This window comes from Papio anubis, chromosome 11 (assembly GCF_008728515.1).
Source record: "Papio anubis isolate 15944 chromosome 11, Panubis1.0, whole genome shotgun sequence".
Lineage (NCBI taxonomy): Eukaryota > Metazoa > Chordata > Mammalia > Primates > Cercopithecidae > Papio > Papio anubis.
This window is the reverse complement of record NC_044986.1, coordinates 65,312,129-65,334,408: the sequence shown is the minus strand read 5'-3', so window position 1 is coordinate 65,334,408 and position 22,280 is coordinate 65,312,129. Positions and strand designations below refer to the sequence as shown.

Below are 22,280 nucleotides of genomic sequence, written 5' to 3'. Positions count from 1 at the left end.
CCTGTCTCGGCCTCCCAAAGTGCTGGGATTACAGGCTTGAGCCACCGCGCCCGGCCTGCTTTTTATTTTTTATTTTTTTTTGAGATGGAGTCTTGCTCTGTCACCCAGGCTGGAGTGTAATGGCATGATCTCAGCTCACTGCAACCTCCACCTCCCGGATTCAAGTGATTCTCCTACCTCAAACTCCAGAGTAGCTTGGATTACAGGCGCTTGCCACCACGCCCAGCTAATTTTTGTGTTTTTAGTAGAGATGGGGTTTCGCCATGGTGACCTCAGGTGATCCACACGCCTCAGCCTCCCAAATTGCTGGGATTACAAGCATGAGCCCCTGCGCCTGGCCAGGTATGTGTTTTAAAACCAATGATATTGGCCAGGCGCGGGGGCTCACGCCTGTAATCCCGGCACTTTGGGAGGCCGAGACGGGCAGATCACAAGGTCAGGAGCTGGAGACCATCCTGGCTAACATGATGAAACCCCATTTCTACTAAAAATACAAAAAAAATTAGCCGGACGCGGTGGCGGGCACCTGTAGTCCCAGCTACTCGGGAGGCTGAGGCAAGAGAATGATGCGAACCCAGGAGGTGGAGCTTGCAGTGAGCGGAGATCGCGCCACTGCACTCCAGCCTCGGCGACAGAGCAAGACTCTGTCTCAAACAAAAAAACAAAAAAACAATGATATCAGATGGGCGTCATGGGTCACCCTGTAATCCTAGCTCTTTGGGAGAGCATGGTGGGCTGATCACCTGAGGTCAAGAGTACCAGACACACCTGGCCAACATGGTGAAACCCCGTCTCTACTAAATTATCACTTCTCATCCTTTTGGCAAAGATCAAGGGTAGTAAAAAAGAAATTAACCGGGTGTGGTGGCACACGCCTGTAATCCCAGCTACACAGGACTCTGAAGTGGGAGGATGGCTTGAACCCCGGAGGCAGAGGTTGCAGTGAGCCAAGATCACACCACTGCACACCAGCCTAGGTGACAGAGCGAGACTCTGCCTCAAAGAAAAGAAAAGAAATGCAATCATAAATAACACGACTGGGCGTGGTGGCTCACACGTGTAATGCTAGCACTTTGGGGGCCTGAGGCAGGCAGATTGCTTGAGTTGAGGAGTTTGAAGCATGCCTGGGCAACGTGGCCAAAATCCAATTCTACAAAAAATACAAAAATTAGCCAGGCACAGTAACAAAGTGAGACCCTGTTTCAAATAATAATAATAATAACAATAATACTATGTCGCCCAGGCTGGAATGCAGTGGCATGATCTCGGCTCACTGCAACCTCCCCTGCCCAGACTCAGGTGATCCTCCTGCCTCAGCCTCCCAACAAGTAGCTGGGACTATAGGCACATGCCACCACACCAGGCTAATCTTTGTATTTTTAATAGAGACAGGTTGGCCAGGCTGGTCTGGAACTCCTGAACTCAGGTGATCTGACTGCCCTGGCCTCCCAAAGTGCTGGGATTACAGGCATAGAGCCACCATGCCAGGCCAGAATTTGTTCTTAGTAGTACAGAAAATAATGGTGGGACTTAAAATTGATGATATTTTAAGATTTGATGGAAACTGTTATACTCCAATTATTTTGTGTGATGACATGTTACAGCCATTAAAATGATATTTTCATAGATTTCTTAATAATGTGAAGTAGGCTGGGTGCAGTGTTTTATACCTGTAATCCCAGCACTTCGGGAGGCCGAGGTGGGTGGATCAGCTGATGTTGGGAGTTCAAAACCAGCCGGTCAACATAGTGAAACCCCATCTCTACTAAAAATACAAAAATCAGTCAGGCGTGCTGGTGGGTGCCTGTAATCCCAGCTACTTGGGAGGCTGAGGCAAGAGAATCGCTTGAACCTGGGAGGTGGAGGTTGCAGTGAGCCAAGATTGCGCTGCTGCACTCCAGCCTGGAGTGCTCCAGCAGAGCGAGACTCTATCTCAAAAAAAAAAAAAAAAAAAACCTGGCCAACATGGTGAAACCCTGTGTCTACTAAAATGCAAAAATTGGCCAGGCGTGGTGGTGGGTGCCTGTAATCCCAGCTACTCGGGAGGCTGAGGCAGTAGAATCGCTGGAACCCGGGCGGCAGAGGTTGCAGTGAGCCGACATGCCATTGCACTCCAACCTGGGTGACAGAGCCAGACTCCATCTCAAAATAAATAAATAAATAAAATGCTTACTGGTATTTCAGCTAATTCTCAAAACAACCCAATGGGAGATGAGTACTATTATTTACCCCACTTTACGAATTTTACAGAGAGAGGTTAGAGTAATTAATTTGCTCCAGGTAGGTTCACAGCTGCTAAACACTGCCATGATTGACCCCCTAGTCGGCTAGGATCCCCAAACCACCGCTCACCAAACAGCCCTCAAGAAACACAACTCTGGACCAGGTGTGGTGGCTCATGCCTGTAATTCCAGCACTTTGGGAGGCCGAGGCAGGCAGATCACCTGAGGTCGGGAGTTCAAGACCAGCTTGACCAACATAGAGAAACCCTGCCTCTACTAAAAATACAAAAAATTAGCTGGGCGTGGTGGTGGGCGCCTGTAAGTCCCAGCTACTCACGAGGCTGAGGCAGGAGGCTGAGGCATGAACCTGGGAGGCGGAGCTTGCAGTGAGCCCAGATTGTGCCACTGCACTCCAGCCTGGGTGACACAGCAAGACTCCATCTCAAAAAAAAAAAGCCAGGGGCAGTAGCTATACCTGTAATCCCAGCACTTTGGGAGGCCAAGGTGGGTGGATCACCTGACGTCAAGAGTTGGAGACCAGCTTGGCCAACATGGTGAGATCCCGTCTCTACTAAAAAAATACAAAAAATAGCTGGGCTTGGTGGTACGTGCCTGTAATCCCAGCTAATTGGAGGCTGAGGCAGGAGAATCACTTGAACCTGGGAAGCAGAGGTTGCAGTAAGCTCAGATCATGCATCTGCACTCGAGCCTGGGTGACAGAACGAGACTCTGTCTCAAAACAAAACAAATAAAAAAACAGAACCCTGAGATTTGCAAAAGAAAATATGCAGATGACTGGGCTCATGCCTGTAATCGCAGCACCTTGGGAGGCCAAGGCGGGTGGATTACCTGAGGTCAGGAGTTCAAGACCAGCCTGACCAACATAGAGAAACCCTGTCTCTTCTAAAAATACAAAAAATTAACCGGGCGTGGTGGCATATGCCTGTAATCCCAGCTACTTGGGAGGCTGAGGCAGGAGAATTGCTTGAACCTGGGAGGCAGAGGTTGTGGTGAGCTGAGATCATGCCGTTGCACTCCAGCCTAGACAACAAGAGCAAAACTCCCTCTCAAAAAGAAAAAAAAAAAAAACCTGGGCGTGGTGGCTCACCCCTGTAATCCCAGCACTTTAGGAGACCGAGGTGGGCAGATCACCTGAGGTGGGGAGTTTGAGACCAGCCTGACCCACATGGAGAAACCCCATCTCTACTAAAAATACAAAATTAGCCGGGCACGGTGGCGCATGCCTGTAATCCCAGCTACTCAGGAGGCTGAGGCAAGAGAATCACTTGAACCCGGGAGGCAGAGGTTGTGTTGAGCCGAGATTGTGCCATTGCACTCCAGCCTGGGCAACAAGAGTGAAATTCTGTCTCAAAAAAATAAATAAATAAAATAAAAAGAAAATATGCAGATGATCCATAGGCTTGAGAAGTGTCCCTTTGAGTGGTAACCAAATAAATGCAAATTAAATAAAATAATGCAAAGCCTTTGCAACTAATTTTCAAATTAATGATCATTTAAAAGAGTAATTAAGAGAGCTGGAAAGGATGCAGGGAGATGTCATTGAGGCACATTGTGGTTGAAGTGTAAATTGGTACACCCTTTCTCGCTCAGGGCTATTTGCAGTATAAATACATACATTTCGTTAAAGCATACATTCCATTCCTACTTTTGCACTGATTTAATTACAAGATTGTTCATGGCAGCATGAAATAGGGAAGCTTTAATCTCAACTTAATCTCTAATGAAGTATGGAATAAATTGTGGTATGAGTGCATGGGGGTAGTGGGATGGCGAGGCTGTGAGGGGAAGGAAATAAATCTTAGGTAACATAATGGTTTGTTGCCTTCCAAAGGGCCACAGGACATAAAAAGATATACGTTATGGTATATCTATGTTATTAAAATGTCATGTGGTGGGGAACTAGGAAAAAACATCTAGAAAAGATCTTTAAGATGGCGATCATGAAAAAAAAGTTGAGAAAAAATGATCTAGGTTCCGTGTGGTGGCTCACGCCTATAATCCCAGTACTTTAAGAGGCCAAGGCGGGCACATCACCTGAGGTCAGGAGTCCGAGACCAGGCTGGGCAACATATTGAGGCCCCATCTCTACAAAAATTTAAAAACATGCTGGGCGCAGTGGCTCACGCCTGTAATCCTAGCACTTTGGGAGGCCAAGGCAGGCAAATTACCTGAGGCCGGGAGTTCAAGACCAGCCTGGCCAACATAGTGAAACACCGCCTCTACTAAAAATACAAAAAATTAGCCAGGTGCAGTGGCGCACACCTGTAATCTCAGCTACTAGGGAGGCTGAGGCAGGAGAATTGCTTGAACTCAAAAGGCAGACGTTGCGGTGAGCCGAGATCGCTCCACTGCACTCCAGCCTGGGCAACAAGAGCGAGACTTCAGTCTCAAAAAAATAAATAAATAAAATTAAAATATTAGCCAGGCCTGGTGGCACATGCCTGTAGTTCCAGCTACTCAGGAGGCTGAGGTGGGAGGATCGCCTGAGTTCAGGAGGTGGAGGATGCAGTGAGCTGAGATAGCGCCCCTGAACTCCAACCTAGGCAAAGTGGGGAGACCCTGTCGCAGAACAAACAAACTTTAAAGTTCTGAGTGATATACAGCATCGGCTGCCTCCGGGACCTGCTCGGGTGGTACACTCCAAGCTGCAGAGACTTAAGAAAAGGGCCTCTTGGTTAGAGCCCGGGTATGGGGTTCCACCCCTTCCCCCGCCACCGCCAGGCAGCGCGGTCCGCCCTTCCAGCTGGGATCCCCGCGTCTCTCCGCCTTCCTGGAGCCCCACTGTTGTGCTGAAAGAGACCGCCCTTCCGATGCCCAAGTCCGGCTCCATAACCACGTAAACAAATTGTGGATTCAGACACCGTGAGCGGCGGAAACAAAGGCGTCCCCACAGTGTCCGGCCGCCCGCTGAGGAGAAGGGTCTGCCGGTCGGCGACCTGGCGGGGGAACGGAGCACGCCCCCTCCGGTTCACGCCGCGCGTCTCCTTCAGGCCTACAGCACAGGCGGTCAGTTTTGAACTTTCTGTGTACCCACCTCCTACCTAAGGCTTCAGCCAGGCCAGGTCACTCACTGTCTTCAGCAAAATCAAATGTTCAAAACGTACTGTCGGCTAATATCTTTTTTTTTTTTTTTTTTTTTTTGAGACGGAGTCTTTCTTGTTGCCCAGTCTGGAGGGCAGTGGCGCGATCTCGAGAGGCTCACTGCAGCCTCCGCCTGCCGGGTTCAAGTGGTTCTGCCACCTCAGCTGCCCGAGTAGCTGGGATTACCGCCCCACCACGCCCGGCTAATTTTTTTTTTTTCTTTCTTTCTTTCTTTCTTTTTTTTTTTTTTTTTGAGACGGAGTCTCGCTCTGTCGCGAGGCTGGAGTGCAGTGTCGCCTCAACCTCCACCTCCCGTGTTCAAGCGATTCTCCTGCCTCAGCCTCGCGAGTAGTTGGGACTACAGGCACTCGCCATCACGCCCAACCACATGTTTGGGTCTTTGATTCCTGCTTCCTCGACAGGGTCCCTGAGGGCTCAGGATCCGGGGATGGAGGCTGCTGGGGGCGAAAATGGCACCTCCCTGGCAGGGAAAGGCCAGGCCTGTGAGGGCTCAGACGAATCCTGGCTCCACACGCAGTTCATGCTGCCCGGGCCTCAGGGACCAGCACATCCACCTCCTGTCCTCCAGTTGAGGCCTCAGGGCTCCCAGAGAAAGGAGCAGGGTCCCCCCAAGCCCCTGACAACCAGGACCAGCCAGGCTCCGGCTTCCTCCCCTTCTTGTGCATTTCTGCCCTCCCCAGGCTTCTCCAGGGCTTTGCTGCCATCTACTGAAAACCAGCCTAGTGCTGACCCAGCCTTGTCCTCAGCAACCATGGCCTGCAAATTGTATTCCATGTGCCTGGATTTCCCCCTGGACACAAAGGCTCCGTGAAGACGGTTTAGGCAGTTCCCAACTTCATGATCATAGCAGGCCCCTCCAGACCACCCTGCACTGTCCCTAGTCTGGGCCAGGGCCACCCCATTCATGGGAGGATGGGTTGGAGCTGTCCTCCCAGAGCCAGGCTGGAATGGGCCCCTCAGTCTTCAGGGAAGTACCTTTTCCTCTACAAAGCTGGTCACCTGCTCTTACTCTCACCCTTACAGGCTATGTCTGCCTCATCACCTGGAATTCGCTGTCTCCATTCCTGGGGTCCCTGTGTCTTTAAGTCTAAGTTGGGTATTGACCCAGCCACCCCGGCTTTCTTCCCATCTGCATTCACACTTCATATTCCACACCCTCTTGCCTTCTACCTTTCTACGCTTCACCGCTTCACCACTTCACCATGACCTTTGTAAGCAATGTCTGGCTAGATTTTGTTTCCAATTGGACAGGCTCTGTTGTGTACATTTATGGTTCTTGTTTTTATTGATCTATGAGAATTATTTCTACCACTTAATTTTTTGTTCTGGCTTTTCTGAACTTCTATTTTGTGTCTCCTTTCCTAACTTCTAGTAGAGAGACTCAGTTTTCGTATTCCCCTTCCTCTTTCGAATGACTTGGAGGTTATGGTAGGCTGATCATGGCTCCACAGATACACCCGTGTCTGAGCCCTGGAGCCCGCGAGCATCAGCTGGAATGGCAAAAGACGTGATTAGAGAGACACCCTGAGAGGAGGAGCGTATCCTGAGTCATCCAGGCAGGCCCTAAATGCCCTAGAAGAGAGAGTCCAAGGGAGCTTCGACCCAGAGCTGCACAAGCAACAAGGCCCTGTGAAAGACGGAGCAGGTCTTGGAGATGCAGCCACAGCGCAGGAACGCCAGGGCAGCCGCCGGAGGCCGGAAGAGGCCAGGAGGCTCCTCCCCAAGAGCCTCAGGAGGGAGCATGGCCCTGCCTTCTCCAGGCCTTGATTTCTGTCTTCTGGCCCCCAGGACTGTGAGGGAATAAGTTTCTGTTGCTGTGAACCCCCAGGCCTGTGGTAGCTTGTTACAGCAGCCACAGGAAGCTAACACAGAGGTCGTATTTTCTCTTTTACTTTAATAAACTGCCTTGAACACTTTATCGTGTGCACCAGGACAGGCCCGCTCTTGGTCTAGACACAGCCAGCGTCTCTGCAGGTTCCTCTTCCACTGCAACCTCTGCCTCCTGGGTTCAAGTGATTCTCCTGCCTCAGCCTCCTGAGCAGTTGGGATTACAGGTGCGTGCCCCCACACCTGGCTAATTTTTTTTGGTTGGTTGGTTGTTTTTCTGTTGAGATGGAGTCTCACTTTTGTTGCCCAGGCTGGAGTGCAATGGAGCAATCTGAGCTCACTGCAACCTCCACCTTCCGGGTTCAAATTATTTTCCTGCCTCAGCCCCCCAAGTAGCTTGGATTACAGGCTCCCACCACCATGCCCAGCTAATTTTTTTTGTATTTTTAGTAGAGACAGGGTTTCACCATGCTGGCCAGGCTGGTCTCAAACTCCTGATCTCGGGTGATCTGCCCACCTTGACCCCCTAAAGTATTGGGATTATAGGCGTGAGCCACTCTGCACCTGGCTGTTTTTTTTGTTGTTGTTGTTGTATTTTTAGTAGAGATGGAGTTTCACTATGTTGGTCAGACTGATCTCGAATTCCTGACCTCATGATCCACCCACATCGGTCTCCCAAAGTGCTGGGATTACAGGGATGAGCCACTGCACCTGGCCGAATTGCTCCCACCTTTTATCTATTGTGAATAACACTGCTATTGACAGGGATGGGTGAGTGTCTCTTTATTTCCTTGCTTTCAATTTTGGGGGGATATACACCCAGAAGTGGAATTCTTAGAGCGTCCCTATGTATAATTTCTCGAGGAACCCCCATACTGTTTTCTAGAGGGGCAGCACTATTTTACATTCCCACCAGCAGTGCACAAGGGTTCCAGTTTCTCCACATCCTCACCAACATTCGTTATTTTCTGGGTTTTCTTTGATACTAGTCAATGTAGTAGGAGTGAAATGGTATCTCGTTGTCATTTTTCCATCTCCCTAATGATTAGTGATGTTGATTATGGAGAAATGTCTATTCAAGTCCTTTGCTTATTTTATTTTATTATTTTTTTTAAGACAGAGTCTCGCTCTGTCACCCAGGCTGGAGTGCAGTGGCATGATCTCGGCTCACTGCAACCTCAACCTCCCAGGTTTAAGTGATTCTCTTGCCTTAGCCTCCCAAGTAGCTGGGATTACAGGCACCCACCACCACGCCCAGCTAATTTTTGTATTTTTAGTAGAGATGGGGTTTCACCATGTTGGCCAGGCTGGTCTCGAACTCCTGATCTCAGGTAATCTGCCCACCTCAGCCTCTCAAAGTGCTAGGATTACAGGTGTGAGCCACTGCGCCTGGCCTTGCTCACTTCTTAATTTGATTGTTAGGTTTTTGTTGTTGACTATTTAATTGAAGTGTAATATTCATACAGAGAAGCCACCAATCCCCAGAGGGCAGCTAGGTAAATTATCACAGAGTGACTACGTCTGGGACACCAGCCCTCAGATCAAGAAGTAGAATATTACCAGAGCCATCCTCCCCAACAGCACTAAGATAATCGCTTTCCCAACTTCTCACCAGATGTTTCTTTTGCCTGTTTCACAGAAATAGAATCGTGCAGTATGCATTCATTTGTGTCTGGCTTCTTCTGCTCAACATTATGTTGCTGAGATTCACCAACTGTGCATGGCAGCTGTTAATCCATTTTCAGTGCTGTAAGAATGTTACTCTATAAATATACTGAGAGGTACTTATCCATTCTCCTGTTGGAAGTTGGGGCTATTGTGAATGGTGCTGATATGAACATTCTAGTGCACATCATTTGGTGAACACATGTACAGTGCACAATTCTTTTGGGTCTATGCATAGGAGTGGAATGTGGGGGTCACAGGTGTGGTCTCCTTTAGTAGGTATTACTCAAGGGTTTTCCAAAGTAGTTGTGCTATTTTACATTCCCAATAGTAGTATATGAAGTTTCAGTTACTCCACATTCTTGCCCAAACTTGGTATCAACAGTGTTTTTAATTTTAACCATTCTGGTAGGTGTAATATTGGTTTCTTATTGTGGTTTAAATTTGATGGCTTATGAGGTTGAGCATGTTTTATATGCTTTTTGGCCATTTGGATGTTCATTTGTTCTTTCCTCTCCATTCCTCCCTCCTCCCTCCCTTTCTTTTCTTTTCTTTTCTTTTTTTTTTTGGAGACAGAGTCTTGCATTGTCCCCCAGGCTGGAGTGCAGTGACACGATCTCGGCTCACTGCAAGCTCTGTCTCCTGGGTTCACACCATTCTCCTGCCTCAGCCTCCCGAGTAGCCTCTGACTGCAGGTACCCGCCACCACGCCCAGCTAATTTTTTGTATTTTTAGTAGAGACGGGGTTTCACTGTGGTAGCCAGGATGGTCTCGATCTCCTGACCTCATGATCCGCCCATCCCAGCCTCCCAAAGTGCTGGGATTACAGGCGTGAGCCACTGCGCCCGGCCCCTCCCTCCCTTTCTTCCTTCCCTTTTTTGTCTCTCTTCATTTCTTTCACCCATTGTCCTATTGGTCTGCCAGCTTTTTGCTTAATTAAAAAAAAAAATTTATTTTACTTCAAGTTCTGGGATACATGTACAGAATGTGCAGGTTTGTTACATAGGTAAATGTGTGCCATGGTAGTTTGCTGCACTTAGCAACCCGTCACCTAGGTATTAAGCCCTGCATGCATTTTTCATTTTAATTTATAGGAATTCTCTTTATACTCTACCTGTGACTTATCTTTTCACCCTCCTCCATTCCTCACCTCTTTTTTTTTTTTTTTTTTTTAAAGAGACAGAGTCTCACCCTGTCACCCAGGCTGAAGTGCCGTGGCACACTCGTGGCTCACTGCAGCCTCAACCTCCCAGGCTCAAGTGATCCTCCTGCCTCATCCTCCCAAGTATCTGGGACCACAGGTGTGCACCACCACACCCAGCTAATTTTTCATTTTTGGTAGAGACAAGGTCTTGCTAAGTTGCTCAGGCTGTTCTCTAACTCCTGACCTCAAGTGATACCCCCCACCTTGGCCTTCCAAAGTGCTGGAATTACAGCATGAGTCACCACACCCGGTCCCATGTTTTTACTCTCTTATTGATGAAAAAATTCTTAATTTTACTATCACCCAATGTATCAATCATTTTCTTTTGGGATAGTGCTTTGTTTGTCTTATTGAAGAAATTTTTACCTGCCTCCTAAGGAGCCTTAAAAATCTCCATATGCCTGGCCGGGCGCGGTGGCTCAAGCCTGTAATCCCAGCACTTTGGGAGGCCGAGACGGGCGGATCACGAGGTCAGGAGATCGAGACCATCCTGGCTAACCCGGTGAAACTCCGTCTCTACTAAAAAGTACAAAAAACCAGCCGGGCGAGGTGGCGGGCGCCTGTAGTCCCAGCTACTTGGGAGGCTGAGGCAGGAGAATGGCGTAAACCTGGGAGGCGGAGCTTGTAGTGAGCTGAGATCTGGCCACTGCACTCCAGCCTGGGCGACAGAGCGAGACTCCGTCTCAAAAAAAAAAAAAAAATCTCCATATGCCTATAAAGCCCCACTGTTCCAATGTCTATTTTGTGCTAGAAAATAAACGAGGCACTGTCCCAGAGGCGATGCCTATCTTGTGGGAAAACTGTCTTCATCATCATTTGCCAAGTCAGGAGATGATCAGGATGAGGACAATTTCTATGACTCCCGGTGTCTGGAACTCTTCCTTCATTAGAGAGAGTGGGCCTGATGCCGTTGTGGGCCAGGTGGGTGCCCATCCCAGTCCCACCTGCCCACAGGGACAGGGCATGAGGAATGGAGAAGGTGTGGTGTCCTTGGGCAAAGCCAGGCCAGAGATGTGGTTCTGCAAACAGAATGAGGGTACAGATGAGTCTGCCTGCCTCGCCGTGGGGCTCCAGGGGCTGCAGGAGGTGGGAGAGAAGCAGGTAGAGGAGGGATCCAGCGGGAAGAAGAGCAGAGCATTCTCCCTGGGAAGGGAAAAAGAAAGACGTACCTTACATTTAACAGCTCAGTGTTCCAGGGAGCAGAGGTGAGGTCACAGCTGCTGGTTCCCACACCTCCTGTCTCTGGCGTGAGTTGTTTAGATGTCAGAATTGGTGAAAACTTTGAGATTGTACCAGCTGGTCCAGGAAAGGTAATGGGGGAGCTACAAAGCTTGTAGAAGCGCAGTCAGGGCTGTCCTGTGCACAGGGGCTCCAGGGCATGTGAGCCACGCTGGGGCAGTGGTTAGGGCCAGGCCTCTTAGGAGTGACCCAGACCAGCCTTTTCTTTCTCATTCTCTCACGCTCTGAATTCAAAAGCTTAAACATGCCACGAAATGTCCACCCACTAAAAAGAAAGTATTTGCCTCCCGGGCTCAGAAATGATATTAAGGAAATTGCACATCTACTGACTGTGACAGAAAGCAAATCAGTGGCTCCTTGAGATGGGATAGGGTGGGAGGGGCTGCAGGGAGGGATTCCAAAGAAGCATGAGGAAGCTTTGGGAGTCGTGATGCTCCTGATCTTGACTATGGTCATGGTTTTGCAGGTATGTACGTGTGTCAAAATTGATCAAATTTTTTTTTTTTCAGATGGAATTTCACTCTTGTTGCCCAGGCTGGAGTGTAGTGGCATAATCTTGGCTCATTGCAACCTCCACCTCCCGGGTTCAAGTGATTCTCCTGCGTCCTCCTCCAAAGTAGCTGGGATTACAGGCACCCACCACTACGCCTGGCTAATTTTTTGTATTTTTAGTGGAAATGGGGTTTCACCATGTTGGTCAGGTGGGTCTCGAACTCCCGACCTCAGGTGATCCACCCACCTCAGTCTCCCAAAGTGCTGGGATTACAGGCGTGAGCCACCACACCAAGCCTTGTTCTCTTGTGTGTTAGTTACTCCTCCGTGAGGCTGCTAAACATCCTCCCAGCACACACACACCCACAGACACACACCTGCACGCCCTCACGCAGTTTGCAAGGCAGTGGTTCAAGTTACACTTTAATCCCTCAAGCGTGCTCATCTCACTCTCCAAACCTGCCCTCTTGCAGGGTCCATGGTTCTTCTAAGTGTCCTGGTCACAAGGCAGCTGGATCAACACTCAGAGGTACAGAGCAGGGCAGAGTGTGGTCCCTGCATCTGTCTCGCCCCCACGTTCTTTACACACAGAGACCTCCCCGGGAGCTGTGACTTGAACTTCACAATCTGCAGGGCCCACCCAGGAGCCGTGTCCTCCTCACAGGCAATGGGATCTCCTCTTCTCTCCACCTGTGTGGGAAGATTGGAAACAAAACGTAGAGAAAGTGGGAGGTAAAACACTAAGGGGATGGATCACACCTGAGCGACACCGGGACCGAGGGAAACACTGAGGGGCTGGATGGACCACACCTGAGGGTCCCCAGGACAGAAGGAAACACTGAGGGGATGGATAGGCCACACCTGAGTGACCCCAGGACCGAGGGAAACACTGAGGGGCTGGATGGGCCACACCTAAGTGTACCAAGGACGGAGGTAAACACTAAGGGTATGGATGGACCACACCTGAGGGTCCCCAGACAGAGTGAAGGACGGCTGTTGTTGGGATGATAATTCCACATCTTTAGAGAACAAGAATTCCAGGTAGTTCTCTTGTCTCCAAACAGTGTGGTTATGAACTAGCTCTCACTCCAGGAGGCTTTAAGGCTCCATATAATATATGTAGTAATAAAGAAAAACAGGCCAGGTGCCACAGCTCACACCTGCAGTCCCAGCACTTTGGGAGGCCAAGGTGGGAGGACCACTGAGGCCAGGAGTCTGAAACCAGCCTGGGCAATGTAACAAGAGCCCATTTCTATAAATAATTTCAAAAATGTAAAAAGAAAAAAAAAAAAAACAAATAGTGGTAACTGTCACAACTAACACATTGGTACAAACAAAAATTTACACCAAGGTGAAAAAAGTCAAGTTTTTTTTTTTTTTAACCAAAACAATACTTCAGTCTAGGAAGAGGTGCTTCCTCTCCGGAAGCAGCTGAAGCCCTGAGCTGCTGTCCACAGGCGGATGGACTCTGCAGGAGCCCCTAGTGGGCCTCAGCTACTCCACGTCAGCTCCTTTCTTGTCCCTCTGCTGGTCCACAGGGGCCGCTGCAGTTGGCCAGGTCTCCTGGGAGTCAGAGGGGGCCATGGGTTCCACCCCAGGGCCCACCTCATCAGCACAGTGCTCTCACCATCTGAGCACCATCCCAGAGGAAAAGGAGAAAGAAAGGGTGATGCTGATCCCCCAAGCAAAATGGAAACACCTCCACCTCCCACCCTCAAAATCACCCAACAATGGACCCTGGGCACTGAGGGCCTCTTAGGGAGTTGTTTGCACCACAATAAAATCTACAAAGTTCCCATGGCACGTGAGTGGATGCTTCATCAACACAGGAATGTCCGGCTGCCCCAAGGAAGGCTCCAGTAATGTTGAGATCTTTGAATAGGAGCAAGGGATCAAGGCCGATGGTCTCTCTGAGGGCCTCAGTTTTCATCCATGTGGTCAAGCTCCCCTTTGGGAATCTGGGTTATGGTTCCTGAGATGGGGGCAAGAGGCATCCACTGACAGCTGTATTTACAAAAATCCATCAAGGCGACAATGCTTGTGAAAGTCAAAGCAGCACAGTAACTCACTGGAAAAGTGAAAGCTTCTCATCATCACACCCATAGAGATAATGGGGGTAGGGTAGGGGGCCAATCCGAGAAAGCATGTGTGTGCTCTGTGCACTCACAGCCGCCCCTCTCCTCTGCTCTCTGGCTCCTGATTTGCATAGTGAGAGGCAGACACCAGGCTTGAATCAGGAGGGACAGCGCCTTGTCCCAGTAAGTTTGGGTCTTGAGACAGTGAGTAGCAAGGGTGTAGAGAGAAAGGGATTTATCGACAAAGTTAACGGACTTTGATTATTGAGTTCGATAGGGAGAGTTTGAATAACAAGGGACACCGATACTAACACGTGTTAAATAGACAAACTGCTTCTAATATTTGATAGGCATAAATGTCGCATTTATTTATACTTCTAAGCAAAGTCAAGTCTCTTTCTCAGTTGCTTATTTTCAGAGAGTGAGAAAGCCCAAGATCTTCTCATGGCCTCTTCCCCTTCCTCGGGTTATGGACACCAGGGCTCTGGGGACTGCAGAGCTGGGTAGGTCTCCTCGGAGTCACAGGGGGCCGTGGAGGAGAGCAGAGGAGAGAATGCTGTTCTTGGCTGTGATCAGGTGGCTGTCAGATCCCTGCTCCTACATTCAGTGGGGAGTGACCTTCGGAAAATTATGTAACTCTCTATGTCTCGGTTTTCTCATCTGAAAAATGGAGCTGATGGTAATAATCCTCATCCAGGAGAATAGTATGTGTTGATCATCCTCGTGGCATTCTTTTAAAGAGCTGCACAACACTCCATTGTATGGGCATTAAATCATTTGTTTATTGCATGCAATCTCAGCTCACTGCAACCTCCGCCTCCTGAGTTCAAGTGACTCTCCTGCCTCAGCCCCCTGAGTAGCTGGGATTACAGGTGCCTGCCATCATGCCCGGCTAATTTTTGGATTTTTAATAGAGACAGGGTTTCACCCTGTTGGCCAGGCTGGTCTTGAACCTCTAACCTCAGGTGATCCGCCCACCTCAGTCTCCCAAAGTGCTGGGATTACAGGCATGAGCCACCATGCCAGGCCCATAGACCTAAATGTAAAATACATTTATTGAACGCCATGAAACCAGCCGCTTTGCTGTCACCACCAGAAGGTGATGACATGATTTGGAGAATTTTCAAATAGGGATATTGATGCAAACAAACAGGAAGGACCAGTAGCTCTGCTAGTCTCCTCAGAGACCAGAACCTGCCCAAACCACCCAACATCCCTGACTGATGATGGTGCCTGAGCGCATGTGAGGAGAAGACACAGCAAGAGGAGATGCCTGTGGAAAGCAGATGGCCTGAGCTCTGTGTGCACGCCCTAGTCCACAGGTAGATCCATCAGCAACAATGGAAGCCTCACCGACTCCAGGTGTTAGTGTACAAATTCAGACAACTGTTGGCAGAATACCATGCATGCAGATAAAGGAGTGGTTCCTAGGAAGCCATGCATAAGAACATAAACAAAAAATGAGCAGAGATGGTTGTGGCTACACACTGCTGACAGAATTTACAAATTTAGTACTGGGGGGTTACAAACAAATGAACAAAACCGTAACAACAATTCCAGGAGAAAAGAATCAGAATCCAGAGTTGAACAGTCTATAACCTAAGTATCCAGTGTTCAATGATAAGTTACAAGATGAAAAGAAACAGGAAAATGTGGTAGGAAACCAGTTAATAGAAACTGTCTTTAAGTGTCCTAGACGTGCCTTAACAAACAAAGACTTCAAGCAGTTACTGCATGTTAAAAAGAACTAAAAAAAGGGCTGGAAGGCACAGTGAAACAAGTGCCTGTGATCAACACTTTATTGAAAGGAGCAGACGAGCAGGCAAGATCCACCTGAGTCAGGGTCAAGACCAGCCTGACCAACATGGAGAAACCTGTCTCTACTAAAAAATACAAAATTAGCCAGAGGCGTGGTGGGGCGCATGCCTGTAATCCTTCTCGGGAGGCTGAGGCAGGAGAATCTCTTGAACCTGGGAGGCAGAGGTTGCAGTGAGCCAAGATCATGCCATTTCCTCCAGCCTGGGCAACAAGGCAAAATCTGTCTCAAAAAGGCCCGAGGCGTGGTGGCTCAAGCCTGTAATTCCACATTTTGGGAGGCCGAGATGAGTGGATCCAGGAGGGGAGATCGAGACCATCCTGGCTAACATATGGGTGAAACCCAGTCTCTACTAAAAAAAAATACAAAAAACTAGCCAGGCGAGGTGGCGGGCACCTGTAGTCCCAGCTACTTGGGAGGCTGAGGCAGGAGAATGGCATAAACCTGGGAGGCCGGGCTTGCAGTGAGCTGAGATCCGGCCACTGCACTCCAGCCTGGGTGACAGAGCGAGACTCCGTCTCAAAAAAAAAAAAAAGGAAGAAAGAAAAAGAAAAAGAAAAATGACTTATGAAACATCAAGCACAACATATGTAGAATGAGAGTCTCAGAAAGAAAGGGGAAAGAAAGAATTATTTATAGAAATGATGGCTGAAAACTTACCAAATTTAATATGAAACATTAATCTATAGAGTCAATGTTTACTTTTAGTAAAATAAGAACCAAGGTATCCACTCCTACACACATTGCGTCAAACTATGAAAAGATAAAGAGTAAATATTGAAAGCTGTCAGACAAAAACTTATCTTCATGTACAAGAGCACCATAATAAAATTAACCACTGATTTCTGATCAGAAACAATGGTGAGACCTGGCACGGTGGCTCACGCCTGTAATCCCAGCACTTTGAGAGGCCAAGGTGGGTGGAATACCTGAGGTCAGGAATTTCAGACCAGCTTGGCCAACATGATGAAATCCCGTCTATACTAAAAATACAAAAATTAGCTGGGCATGTTGTTGTGTGCCTGTAACCCCAGCTACTCGGAGGCTAAGGCCAGAGAATTGCTTGAACCTGGGAGGCAGAGGTTGCAGTGGACTGAGATCATGCCACTGCACTCCAGCCTGGGCAACAAACAGAGGGAGACTCTGTCTCAGAAAGAAAGAAAGAAAGAAAGAGAGAGAGAGAGAGAGGGAGGGAGGGAAAGAAGGAAGGAAGGAACGAAGGAAGGAAGGAAGGAAGGAAAGGTGGGAAGGCAATGGGATGGTATAGACAAAGAATGAAAGAAAAAAAATTGTCAACTAAAAATGCCCTGTCCAGCAGATCTATCTGTTAAAAATAAAAATATTCCCAGATAAACAATGTAGAGGACTACGTGCTCGCAAATGAGACGTTCCCGATAAGTCCTGCGCTTGCAAACGAAGCAGGGCGTTCCTTCCCTGCAAACGGGGAGGACAAAGGAGCCAGCTGCAAACAGCAGACCCTGGGGGCTGGTTTATGTGTAAACATCTTGAAAATCCAGAAAGTCAGGGAAAGGTCAGAAAAACAACAATGTGTTTTGTGACTTGGCAACATTCCACAAACGACTGTATAAAATAAAGCAGAGCGTGTTGTTCGGGGCGGCCACCATGTTTGTCTCGTCCTGTGTTGTCTTGTGTGTTCATTCCTTTGTTTAGGAAACACGCGGACCCCAACAAACAAAGACAGAAAATTTGCTGCCAGCAGTCCTAACATATAAGAAATACTACAAGAAAGCTTTTGAACTGAAAGAAAGGCTTGATTCTTCTATTTGAAAATACTGAATTGATTTGTCACGGGGTATGTGTGTATATATGTGTGTGTGTATGCCGAAAATTCCAAAACTTCTCATGCACTTTAACTTTTATTGATTTTAGAAGCAAAAATATTGCAAATATATAAAAATATCCTTGGAAGGTTTAATAAGTTCAATTTTTATACTTTTGTAGTCCTATGAATTTTAATAATAAAGAATTGATTTAATTTTTGATTAAGTCTAGCTGAAGATAGTAAAGATTAATTGAAACAAAAATTATAAAAATTTTATTCAGGCCAGACACGGTGGCTCATGCCTATAATCCCAGCACTTTGGGAGGACAAGGTGGGTGGATCACGAGGTCGGGGATCAAGACCATCCTGGCTAACACGGTGAAACCCCATCTCTATTTTAAAAATTACAAAAAATTAGCCGGGTGTGGTGGCAGGCGCCTGTAGTCCCAGCTACTCGGGAGGCTGAGTCAGGAGAATGGCGTGAACCTGGGAGGCGGAGCCTGCAGTGAGCTGAGATCATGCCACTGCACGCCAGCCTGGGCGTCAGAGCTAGACTCTGTCTCAAAAAAAAAAAAAAAAAAAAAATTTATTCAAAACTAGCAATGATAAGCAAGTATAAAAAATAAGTTCTGAGTTGATGCAAGGTAAGAACATATTATGTGGGAAAGTTAGAATTGCAGGCAGAGGAGACCCTAGAGCAATAATCCCTGGAAATAACAAATTTCAGGGACAAATCCAGATCCTCAAAAACTGTGAAATTGAGGGAGCCTGAGCAGATCTCCAAGGAACCAGGTACCATCTGTGTGCCAGGGTGACAGGATGGAAAACAGACCAGGTCTGTCTCTGACAGGTTGAGCAGGTGGAGTGGGAAGGAGGGATGTAGAAGACCAGGAGGGTGAAGGGAATTGCAGGGGTGGGTGGTGGTAGGTGGGGCTGGACCTCAGTCTCCTCCTCCTACTGCCCACCCCACCCACCCGTAGGAGCCCTTTGTGACGGGGAGGCCCCAGCTCTGTGATGTGGGCCTGGGCCCCAATAAATAGTCCCAGAGGGGACACCCAGGGCTCAGGTCCACTGTTCAAGGACTGATCAGTGTTCTTGACACAGAGCTGTGCTGGAGCCCCATTCCTGAGATGATCCATTTCATCCTCTTCATTGCGTTTAGCCTGATGTTCCTGATCATCTTACGCCCCTACTTTACCCCCAGGGAGCCGTCCTCAGGGCCTCCCAGAGAGGAGAACAGCAAGAATGTAAGGAGCCCTCAGCCCACACCCAGCAGAGAATGATTCTGTTTTTCCTGCTCTCTTTTCCACTTTTCCAAATCAACCGGAGGCGCTCCTGTGATGGGAAATCTCATCATCCCTCTAGGGACGGCAGGGCAGGCAGGGGTTGGAGTGGGCATAGGATTTCCATCCCCAGCTCCCAGACCATCTGTGGGGGTGCACAGGAGGCGTCACAGCAAAAACAAACCCCGGGACTCAGCGGCGAGGACCCGGTCATGAGAGGGGTGAGGTCTCTGTGGGAGGACAGGCCCTGAGCCTGGGCTCATCAGCCGCCTTCCCGGGCAGGTGCCTCGGGTCCCAGCCTCTGTGTGTGGTGCTCTGGCGGCTGTGCTGAGCCCCTGAGAGCCCCCACCTGAGACTGGAGTCGCCTCTGGCCTCCTCGGAAGCAGAATCCTCCCTGCCAGCTCAGAGGCACCTGCAGACCCAAGTGTGTGTGTTTCACAAGCAGCGGAACAGGGACTGAGGACGCCCAGGGTGGGCCTCACATAGAAAACCCCTCCGTGCTTTTCAAAGAAGGAAGCCAGAAAAGGTTATTATGCACTTCAGAAACGAGTGAAAGGAAAGAGAAGCACACAGGGCTCCGTGAGCTGAGTGGAGAAAGTGTGTCATTCACGAGCACTGTGGGTCCGCAGCTGTGGGGACAGGAGACTGAGACCTGGCCTGCACCCTCACTCTTTCTTGTCTCTCAGGATCGAGCTGAAGTGGGGGAATGGATAAGGATCAGAAATAGGTATATCACTTCGAAAGGTAAGGCTCTGAGGGTCCCCGAAGCCCCAGAGATCACAGCTTCACCTGTTCCTAGGAACAAGCACCAAGTCTCCTAGAAAGTCATTTTGCAGCTGGGCGCGGTGGCTCAAGCCTGTAATCCCAGCACTTTGGGAGGCCAAGACAGGCGGATCACAAGGTCAGGAGATCAAGACCATCCTGGCTAACGGTGAAACCCTGTCTCTACTAAAAATACAAAAATTAGCGAGGCGTGGTAGCGGGCGCCTGTAGTCCCAGCTACTCGGGAGGCTGAGGCAGGAAGAATGGTGAACCAGGAGGCGGGCTTGCAGTGAGCCGGTCCGGCGCCACTGCACCTGCACTCCAGCCCTGGGTGACAGAGCAAGACTCAAAAGTCTCAAAAAAAAAAAAAAAGTCATTTTGCAGAGGCCTGATGGGGAGGCTCCTGCTAGAGCAGTGGAACCGGGATCCATCCTCCGATTCCCTGCGGGATGAAGTCATGGGGTCAGGGAGTGGGTATTGCCCAGGAGGGACTGTGTGGGGAAGGGGACCAGTGACTGCGTGGACCTGCGGAGGGGCCCCAGGTCCATATGGGCAGCTGTATAACATGGCTGAGTCCTCTTTGAGACTGCCCCTGTCCTCTCTCCCCAGGAGGTGGTCGTGACCCCCATGATAGGGTGTGTCTGTGTCGGGAAGCACTTTGTAAATTACAAAGTGCTGCCCTCCGGGCACCTGGCTATCACTTTTGGGGCCATGTGACCTTGGACAGGGATGCTGGGGCTCCAGAGTCCTCGATATGATCCCTGGGGTCTCCCTTAATGACACATGCACTCAGGCTCCTGTAAGTCCCAGTTCCCTCCCTCGCCACCATAACCCATCTCCTGCTTTCCAAATTACAAAAGGCTCTTGAAACAACTGGAGAAACTTGAGGAAGTTTTCCTGTTGGCAAAGTGAGGCTCTTTCCTGTTTTCTCCCATGTCCTCCTTCCTACTAGGGCCTAGGATGCCACCCCAGGGCCTGGGGCTGATCTGGGAGGGGCGATCACAGCCGTGATGTCACTAAAGCCCTGGGGCAGGGGTAGGCAGAGCTTTGTGAAGTCAGCATGGGGTACCCTGAAGGGGCCTGGGCCGAAGGTGCCCAGTGCTCCTGGCTGCAGCCTGTGCCTCCTGTGTCCTGCAGGTGCCTGAGGAAGCTCCCTGGTGAGGGCAGCTTCCATTGCCTTCTAAACCGAGACCGCCTGAGGAAGTCGTTCAAACGAGGCCCTTGGAGAGTTCGCTGGCCTGGTGGGCGGTGTGGGAAAGCTTCTCCCACCAGGTTGTCCCCACAGGCTCCCCCGGCTCCTCTGGCCTCCAAGCCATCATCAGTCCCAAAGACCTCCATAGGGTCCCCTGGGTCTCTGTCATCCCTGTGCTCCTCCCAGCTACCAGTGTCTTCGTGTCCCCTGAAGCAATCTTTATACAAGTCATACGCAAGCTCCCTAACAGCAAACCCGGGCACCTCTGTAAAATCCTTGGAGGCTCTTTCATCCCTGAGCTCCTCCCAGCCACCAGAGCCTTTGCATTCCCTGGAGTGTCCTTCACACAAGCCACACGGGCGCTCCCCTCCCCGACGATACGGAATCCTGGCTGGGTGTCCTGGTCCAACTCCACCCAGGCTGGTTCTCAAACTGACGCCACAATATGCCCAATGTGTGACACCCCTGAGCTGTGTAGCTGGTGGGTGTCTTCTAGCCCTCAAGTGATCCAAGGCATTGGTTGCTGTAGTGATCCCAGGCCTCTCCTGGAGGCAGGAGGCTGCTAGAGCCTGGTGCCTTTGCACCTCCTCACAGTATCCATTCAAGCACCCTAATATTCCCAACCACCTACCAAAGGCTTCCTTCTAGGGAGATGCCACATGCAGGCAGGTGGAGGCAGCGGCCCTACTTCCCTCAGCCTGCACGAGACAATGCTGCTAGATGTACAAGACACCAAAATCCCAGACACTCCCATGGACGCCACATCCAACATCCACAAACAATTGGGAATCTCCTGAGGACAACTTGGAGGCGCATCCCCTCCCTGATCCGGGCACCCCACAGATGCCAGAAACGCATGCTCTAATGCATTGGAAGAGGAACCTGCGGAGACGCTGGCTGTGTCTAGACTAAGAGCGGGCCTGTCCTGGTGCACACAATAAAGTGTTCAAGGCAGTTTATTAAAAGAAAAAATGTACACGATAAAGTGTTCAAGGCAGTTTATTAAAGTAAAAGAGAAAATACGACCTCTGTGTTAGCTTCCTGTGGCTGCTGTAACAAGCTACCACAGGCCTGGGGGTTCACAGCAACAGAAACTTATTCCCTCACAGTCCTGGGGGCCAGAAGACAGAAATCAAGGCCTGGAGAAGGCAGGGCCATGCTCCCTCCTGAGGCTCTTGGGGAGGAGCCTCCTGGCCTCTTCCGGCCTCCGGCGGCTGCCCTGGCGTTCCTGCGCTGTGGCTGCATCTCCAAGACCTGCTCCGTCTTTCACAGGGCCTTGTTGCTTGTGCAGCTCTGGGTCGAAGCTCCCTTGGACTCTCTCTTCTAGGGCATTTAGGGCCTGCCTGGATGACTCAGGATACGCTCCTCCTCTCAGGGTGTCTCTCTAATCACGTCTTTTGCCATTCCAGCTGATGCTCGCGGGCTCCAGGGCTCAGACACGGGTGTATCTGTGGAGCCATGATCAGCCTACCATAACCTCCAAGTCATTCGAAAGAGGAAGGGGAATACGAAAACTGAGTCTCTCTACTAGAAGTTAGGAAAGGAGACACAAAATAGAAGTTCAGAAAAGCCAGAACAAAAAATTAAGTGGTAGAAA

The 22,280-nt window shown here is 49.6% G+C and overlaps 1 protein-coding gene across 7 annotated transcripts; it reads left to right on the top strand.

Annotated features, from left to right (window-relative positions):
* Positions 1-18,487: 18,487 nt before the first annotated feature.
* Positions 18,488-21,664, top strand: LOC116269444 (uncharacterized protein C5orf60-like). 7 transcript variants are annotated; one of them, XR_004176962.1, is made up of 3 exons: positions 18,488-19,255; positions 19,416-19,473; positions 20,629-21,664. XR_004176962.1 is itself a non-coding variant. In XM_031652241.1 (3 exons), the coding sequence occupies exons 1-3, from the start codon at positions 18,577-18,579 to the stop codon at positions 21,478-21,480; spliced, it is 324 nt and encodes a 107-aa protein (XP_031508101.1). In that variant the 5' UTR covers positions 18,492-18,576; the 3' UTR covers positions 21,481-21,664. The 7 variants fall into 7 exon arrangements, 2 of the variants coding, with proteins under 2 accessions (XP_031508101.1, XP_031508100.1); XR_004176964.1 differs by having other exon boundaries at positions 18,489-19,473; positions 20,629-20,763; positions 21,320-21,664; XR_004176961.1 differs by having other exon boundaries at positions 18,490-18,693.
* Positions 21,665-22,280: the final 616 nt, after the last annotated feature.

What these genes read in the sequence shown, in the direction of transcription:
- LOC116269444 (XM_031652240.1), top strand. Translation starts at nt 20,552, where the DNA reads ATGGGGTACCCTGAAGGGGCCTGGGCCGAAGGTGCCCAGTGCTCCTGG. An exon ending in TTGGAGAGTTCGCTGGCCTG is followed by an intron (nt 20,733 to 21,331) that starts GTGGGCGGTGTG and finishes GCTTCCTTCTAG; the next exon opens with GGAGATGCCACATGCAGGCA.